Source organism: Cucumis sativus, chloroplast, assembly GCF_000004075.3.
Source record: "Cucumis sativus chloroplast, complete genome".
Classification (NCBI taxonomy): Eukaryota; Viridiplantae; Streptophyta; class Magnoliopsida; order Cucurbitales; family Cucurbitaceae; genus Cucumis; species Cucumis sativus.
In genome coordinates this window covers 2501-10000 of record NC_007144.1, presented here as the reverse complement: position 1 = coordinate 10000, position 7500 = coordinate 2501, and the positions used below count along the sequence as shown (strand labels likewise).

The window sequence follows — 7500 nt, the reverse complement described above, 5'->3', positions numbered from 1 at the left end:
AGATGATCCCTATACAAGAGGAGATTATAACAATCTTTCCAGTATTATTTTCGTTCCCTATTTCTATTTAATATAATCCTTAGGAAAAGTAGTTTGTTTCCGCCGAGCTAAAAAACGATGTCGACGTCTCTAGTAAACCAAAGAAATTGTTTAATAGCTATTTTGTTTTGCTTCAATCTCCTTTATACAAAGAAAAAATTGAAGATTTAGTTACGATTAGAAAAAATTCCACCTTTATCCATGGATCTCTTATTCCTTCAATTGGAAGTATTGATCCAATTCAATAAAATTATGTTTCGTAATTTCATGATCCAATTTTGTCAATTTAGAACAGATTTTTGGATACAAATCACGAGAATTTTTATTTTTCCTCGAATCTTTCATCGAGAGGTAAAGGATTAAATCCTTTTAAGAAATAAAGTTTTTGATCGGAATATTAATCAACCCGAAGGATCCCTTAACTATTAAGGGATTAATAGAACGAATCGCACTTTTACCACTAAACTATATCCGCTACAATGCAATTATTGCATATAAATGGACCTTTTGTCGAAGACGAAAATAAGTCGTATTAAAAAGAGGACTCATTTTAATTAACTAATTAACAAGTTTTTTATTCTAGTAAAGTACTAAAGAATAATAATAAGGAATCGAACCTTGATTCTATATCATCTTTTTCTGTATCATAGGAATTGAAATAATAAATCTTCTTAGGATTCTTGTTGTTTCTATTTTTTTTTTTTTTTTCAAAAACATTTTCAAATCAAATAAATAATTTGATCTACGATTCATTGGAACAAAAAAAGCCCGGCTAGGTACTGACCAGGCCAGGCCGTGGAACTAAAAATAAAAAGAAAAGGACTTTTCGGATAAAATAAAAAAGGTACTTTCTTTTTATTTATAAATATTTTTATGAATCTTTAATATATTGGTATTATTTATATATTAGGATTGAAGATATCTCTTCTTTTGAGCTGAGCCCTTATCTAATCAAATCTAATTTATCTAAATGGAATTCCTAATAAAAAAAGTTTTTATCGATTTTATAGATATCCATCGATATATCTAGATAATTATCTATATCAATATAAATAATTATCTATATCAATATAATTATATATCTATATAATAAAGGGGGGAGATAAAGAAGGGCTTTTTTCAAGCCCTTTATTTTCTATTTTTTATACAATGTATCATAGTAATTATCCGTTTTCCATTTGGGGAGAGATGGCTGAGTGGACTAAAGCGTCGGATTGCTAATCCGTTGTACGATTTTTTTGTACCGAGGGTTCGAATCCCTCTCTTTCCGTTTCTGTCAATTACTTGGTATTTTTTTATAGTTGAGGAAAGGTGTGGAATAGATAAAATGTTAAGAACATTTCAAAATCAAGCAAGGAAAAAAAATCTGATTTTTTTATTCTTCACGCCCCGGATTACGTCCCGGGTCATTAGATAGGAATCCGAAAATGAAGAGAGAAACAAAGAATATTACTACTGTATAAACAAATAGTTTGAGAGTAAGCATTACACAATCTCCAAGATCATTTTTTTTTTAAGAGAATAGATTCTCTATTTTAATCTGTTTTGACACCAAGAAATGCAGTGAAGTTATTTCTAGAAATAGGAAAAAATTTAAAGAGTTGAGTCCTTGATTACTCAAAATTGGATTTCATACCCACAATTCTATATTGTGGGGGACTCTAACAGGGTCGTTCAAAGGAAAAAAGTAAGAATAATAAAATGAGAGTGATCCAGATTTATCAAAGCTATAGAAGGATTTCTATATTGGATTCAACTTAAAGCTTCAGACTGTATGTACAACTTATCTGATCTTATAACTAGTTAGAATCTTTTTTTTTTTTTTTCCTAGTAAATCATGAATTTGTCTCGGACAGTATTAAAAATATTATCGAAAGCTTACAGCAGCTTGCCAAACAAAAGCTAATAGAAAAAAGAATAGAGGTATTACTGGCATAACATCTACTATTGGATTCAAAAAAGCGTAGGCCTCGGGCAATTTGGCGACGAAAAAACTACTTGAATAAAGGAAAGAATTAAGACAGATACCGATGAAACTTAAGATATTAAGCATAACAATTTTTTTTTTTTTTTCTTTGTTCTTGAAGATAATTGTATTTCTTTTGATTTGATTGAGTTATTAATCCCCTATTATTCCTATGATATAAGTGATAAGGGAAAAATTAATAACATAAAGTAGGTCAAAAAACCTTTCTTTGATTTGAACTCAGCCAATCAAAAATCCTTCAATTCTCAAATAAAACGAGAATCGAAGAAATCCTACTTTCATACAATATCTTAATGGAATTATATGTAATGATCAATAAATTTAGTTTAATTGGATCTATAAACGTATCAAAATCCGAGCAACAATCTAATTTTTTCTATAAATATTTGTACTGGAATTGACGACTAACCACTACCAATATTAGTGTTTATTAGTGTTGAATATAAATGGGGCGTGGCCAAGTGGTAAGGCAACGGGTTTTGGTCCCGCTATTCGGAGGTTCGAATCCTTCCGTCCCAGAGTATGCGTCTTATATATAATAATAGTATATTATAAGATATATGGAAAAATATTCGATATCATATCAGACTATAGATTGCCAACCTTATGCTTAAGAGTCTAGATATAGATCGAATGTTATTGTTCTTTATTATTTTCTTATAATGATGCATTTAAGAAATGCGAAAGCCTCTCTTATTCTCTATCTCTTAAATGGTGTGTGAAACCCGAGTATTTTTTTTCTGTGGATTTCTTAAACACGAAGGTCTTGTGTTTTTGGCACTAATGGAATTCAATCAATGGTCTTACGAAACTTAAGACCTATTTAGCGTACTCAAATTTAGAGTAAAATAAAAAAAATAGGTAGGAACATACTCTGGATCTGTTTGACTTTCGCCTTATACAAGATAGTCTAGCACCTCCGAAACTAGTCCAGTCCCCCGTAGGATCCTTTTTTGATTTATGATGCATCTACTCGATCTAATTGGGGGGGTAGATAGGAGGTAATCCATAACGGAAGATATCAATTTGAATATCTGCCCGAATCTTATTAACAAAGAATCAAGTTACATATGTAACATATTATGTATTTCTTTTCACCTCATTTTTTCGTATGTTTGTCTGTAATGAATAATTGTAAATTCAAGTAACAATTCATACATCTTTGTCACTTTATTTTTGATTTTAGGGAAAGATTCTTGAGTCTCTTAAGTTAAATAAACTGGGCAGAAAATGCTGATATGTATGTATTGTTATTATCTATTTTTATCGTTTTATTTCTTTTTTTTTTTTTTACAAAAATTTAGTCAAATAATAATATTGAGGTAGTAAATTTCAATCAAGTAAATCTTTTTAATGATTTCTTATGAGTCCTTGGACTCGAAGAAGTGTGAAACTCGGTGAATCCATTCTATGAAGAAATTGAAAAATGGAGATTCTTAATTATTCGTAATTAATTATTTCTTAATTTATTTTATAGAAATTCCCAAAAATCTCTCCATATTTCTATTATATAGAAAATATCTATATATAGAGAAATAAATATTGCACTCATACAAAAAAAATGTTATTGATCCAATATATACAATAAAATATGGGTTTAAATAAATTGAAGTATTGCTAAGACTTTTTCAAAAACTACCCATGTCATAAGAGTATAGATTACTATGGACCAACTAACCCAATGACTATACATGATTCCATAAATGAATCAATTACATCCCAGTTCCAAGAAATTAGAGGTTATGGTAAAACTTCGTTTAAAACGATGTGGTAGAAAGCAACGTGCGCACTCTGAAGAGCTCATGCTACGGAGGACTGCAGACTCGACCTCGCGTACTATACGCTGCGACTTGAAGGACATGATCCACTGTGGATTCTTACACCCACCATTTTTAGGAATGAAGATGCTCTTGACTCGACATAGTTTGTTCGGTTGCACTGAGCTCTGTTTTTTTTAGGGTTTTGATGTAACATAGTACATGATGGAGCTCGAGTAGAAAGTATTGATTCATTTATCAAGGGCAGAGATCTAGGGTTAGTGTCAATCAATAAGTTAAAACTACTTCGTAAGTATAGGTTCGGTATACAAATCGAAAGGATCCAATTCGAACAAGTTTCAAATTCAAACATAAAATTTGATCAAAAGTGTATCACACGAGAATCCATTATTTATATGATTCTTTGATAAAAAGAAATCACAAAAAAATGGTATGTTGCTACCATTTTGAAACGATTAAAGATCACCGAAGTAATGTCTAAACCCAATGATTCAAGGCAAGGATAAAGGATCCCGGAACAAGTAAAAATCTTTTTCAATTGTCTCAATAACTAAACTAGATCAGAATGAAGAATCGAAATAGATTCTAACGGAGACAGGCAAAAATAAAGAGGTTAGAGACCGCTCAATAAATGAAATGCTTAAGCTTAAGGTTTTTTTCCTTTGCGTGAGAGTTATCCAACTTGAGTTATGGGGATAAGAATGAGTTTTTTTTTCAAAAGAAAAACAAAAGAATAAGAAAAAATTATTTAAATCATAGTCTAATTGATTTAATAATCTATGGATCTATTTGACATTAATTAGAATTCTATACATAACTTTGAATTTCCTCGAGCCGTACGAGGAGAAAACTTCTTATACGGTTCTGGGGGGGGTATTGTTAATTTACATCTATCCCAATGAGCTGTTTATCGAATCATTGCAATTGATGTTCGATCCCGAAGAGAAGGAAGAGATCTTCGTAAAGTGGGTTTTTATGATCCGATAAAGAATCAAACCTATTTAAATGTTCCTGCGATTCTATATTTCCTTGAAAAGGGTGCTCAACCTACAGGAACTGTTCATGATATTTTAAAGAAGGCAGGTGTTTTTACGGAACTTCACCTTAATCAATAACCGAAATTCCATTAATATTAATAAACGAGGGTGTGGATAACTTAACTTGTATATAGCTTTGACTAACCTTTTCTTTAGTATTTCCCCCCTCTCTTGTTCTATTCATCCTATACACTTATTACCTTAAAATTCCGTCTTCGATAATGAAAAAAATCTATTTTGATTTTATTGATATAAATTGATCTAAGATGAATAGAAAAAAAAATAAATCAAGTGACTAAATGAACTAATTGGTTCTAGACGATATATTTTATATCAAATTTGTACATTACCTCGGTTGATTTTGTTGCAATTTTATGAATAAATAAAAAGGGGGGGTTAAGTTTTTTTACTTATTATTTATGGATTGAATCAACCCGATATATTTTTTTCTACTTCTTCCTTAATTTCTTCTTTCGCCTACATCTTTTATGTCTATCTATGTTGATTATCTCTAGAGTGCCAATCCAATCCAAGTCCGTAGTTTTTTTTAATTCTTTTCTATTATTTTAATATAATTGATTATTATTAGAATATTTTCTCTTAATTCTATTTTGTTAGCTTTATCTAGTTAAATATAACTATATTTATTTTATATATATAAAATAAATATAGTTATTCAACTCAAATTGTTATTTCCATTTGTTTTTTATTCGTTATATAATTTTTTTCTAATTCTTTTGTTTTGTCCATTATAGGCGTTTTTCATTATTCACATTCATATATTGACAACAGTGTATCAAATAAATATAATCCGATCGTGTATAAATGAAGCTAGTTATCTCCCTTTCATGACCTTTGCTTTTCACGCACATGATGGTCTCATTGTATTTTTTGTGATACAAAAAATTACTTTTGTGTAATATTTGTATGATTTTTTTTTTATTGGAATATTTTGATTACGTCATGTAATTTAATTTCTTTTGTTATTTTGATTCCGATTGTATCTACACAGAAAAATTTTGCATATTTTTGGGTTGCTAACTCAATGGTAGAGTACTCGGCTTTTAAGTGCGGCTAGCATCTTTTACACATTTCTATGAAGTAACAGATTCGTCCATACTATCGGTAGAGTTTGTAAGACCGCGACTGATCCTGAAAGGAATGAATGGAAAAAGCAGCATGTCGTATCAATGGAAAATTCTAGTAATATTTTTACCTTACTAGATTAGGCCAAACCTTGTTTTAATTCGTGATGCGGAAAAAAAAAGTAAAGTCGGGTCGAATCAATAAATGGATAGGGCACTATGCTCCAATTATAGAGAAATAAAAAGTAACGGGCTTATGTTCTTAATTTGAATCATTCCCCGATCTAATTAGACGTTAAAACTATATTAGTGCTTGATGCGGGAAGGACTTTTCTTATGAGTGAGTTATCCATTTTTTTCTAAGTCCTAACTATTAGTTACTCTACGTTATGAGGTAGAGGGGAATGTGTAGAAGAAGCAGTATATTGATAAAGAGTTTTTTTCCAAAATCAAAAGAGCGATTGGGTTGAAAAAATAAAGGATTTCTAACCATCTTTTTTATTCTAAAATAGAAACCAATTAGATGACAAAAGAAAAGAGAGGATAGAGAGTCCGTTGATAAGTCTTACCTATTTACGAGGTATCTATTATTATTCTTTATTTTACTCTAATACCTTGTTTTGACTGTATCGCACTATGTATCATTTGATAACCCAATAAATCCATTTATAGTATCCCCAGTTCAAATCAAATTTCAAATGGAGGAATTTCAAGGATATTTAGAACTTGAGAAATCTCGGCAACGTGACTTCCTATACCCACTTATCTTTCGGGAGTATATTTACGCATTTTCTCATGATCATTTTTTAAATGGATCCATTTTGTTGGAAAATTCTGGTTATGACAAAAAATCCAGTTTACTAATGGTAAAACATTTAATTACTCGAATGTATCACCAGAATCATTTTTTTTTTTTCACTAATTATTATAACAAAAACCCTTTTTGGGGGTACAACAACAATTTGTATTCTCAAATGTTATCAGAAGGGTTTGCAGTCATTGCGGAAATTCCACTTTCCCTACGATTAGTATCTTCCTTAGAAGAAGAAGAAATCGCAAAATCTTATAATTTACGATCAAGTCATTCAATATTTCCTTTTTTAGAGGATAAATTCCCACATTTAAATTATGTGTCAGATGTATTAATACCCTATCCGCTCCATCTGGAAATTTTAGTTCAAATCCTTCGCTCCTGGGTGAAAGATGCCTCTTCTTTTCATTTATTACGGTTCTTTTTTCACGAGTATTGTAATTTGAATAGTCTTAGTACTTCAAAAAAATTGATTTCTTTTTTTTCAAAAAGAAATCGAAGATTAGTCTTGTTGCTATACAATTCTTATGTATGTGGATACGAATCCATTTTCCTTTTTCTACGTAACCAATCTTCTCATATACGATTAACTTCTTATAAGGGCCTTTTTGAGCGAATATATTTCTATGGAAAAATCGAACATCTTGTCAAAGTGTTTGCTAATTATTTTTCGGCTATCTTACGGGTCTTCAAGGATCCTTTAATACATTATGTTAGATATCAAGCAAAATCTATTCTGGTTTCAAAGGATACGCCACTTCTG

General features: G+C 30.3%; 4 protein-coding genes and 4 non-coding genes, besides 1 other annotated feature; 4 read left to right on the top strand and 4 right to left on the bottom strand. All coding sequences in view use genetic code 11, as the record gives it.

Annotated features, from left to right (window-relative positions):
• The window catches only part of trnG (tRNA-Gly (UCC)), a 756-nt gene extending 242 nt beyond the window's left edge, over positions 1 to 514 (bottom strand). Inside the window, 2 exon segments of one tRNA in view lie at positions 1 to 514; positions 492 to 514. The exon segment at positions 1 to 514 is cut by the window's left edge and continues 242 nt beyond it.
• A 707-nt stretch (positions 515 to 1221) lies between these two features.
• Positions 1222 to 1309, bottom strand: trnS (tRNA-Ser (GCU)). The gene has a single exon. It is a non-coding gene; the product is annotated as a tRNA-Ser (tRNA).
• Positions 1310 to 1414: 105 nt separating this feature from the next.
• On the bottom strand, positions 1415 to 1525 carry psbI (photosystem II protein I). The gene has a single exon. It carries the CDS (start codon positions 1523 to 1525, stop codon positions 1415 to 1417), a length of 111 nt encoding a protein of 36 aa, YP_247583.1.
• A 381-nt stretch (positions 1526 to 1906) lies between these two features.
• Positions 1907 to 2092, bottom strand: psbK (photosystem II protein K). Its single transcript has one exon. The coding sequence runs from the start codon at positions 2090 to 2092 to the stop codon at positions 1907 to 1909; it is 186 nt and encodes a 61-aa protein (YP_247582.1).
• A 380-nt stretch (positions 2093 to 2472) lies between these two features.
• trnQ (tRNA-Gln (UUG)) lies at positions 2473 to 2545 on the top strand. The gene has a single exon. It is a non-coding gene; the product is annotated as a tRNA-Gln (tRNA).
• Positions 2546 to 3768: 1223 nt separating this feature from the next.
• Positions 3769 to 4919, top strand: rps16 (ribosomal protein S16). The gene is made up of 2 exons: positions 3769 to 3808; positions 4705 to 4919. The coding sequence occupies exons 1-2, from the start codon at positions 3769 to 3771 to the stop codon at positions 4917 to 4919; spliced, it is 255 nt and encodes an 84-aa protein (YP_247581.1).
• Positions 3809 to 4704: an intron.
• A 953-nt stretch (positions 4920 to 5872) lies between the features above and the next one.
• The window catches only part of trnK (tRNA-Lys (UUU)), a 2569-nt gene continuing 941 nt past the window's right edge, over positions 5873 to 7500 (top strand). The window contains exon 1 of one tRNA in view: positions 5873 to 5909.
• Positions 6625 to 7500, top strand: part of matK (maturase K) — a 1539-nt gene continuing 663 nt past the window's right edge. The window contains exon 1 of the mRNA in view: positions 6625 to 7500. This exon is cut by the window's right edge and continues 663 nt beyond it. Coding sequence (YP_247580.1) covers positions 6625 to 7500 — 876 coding nt within the window.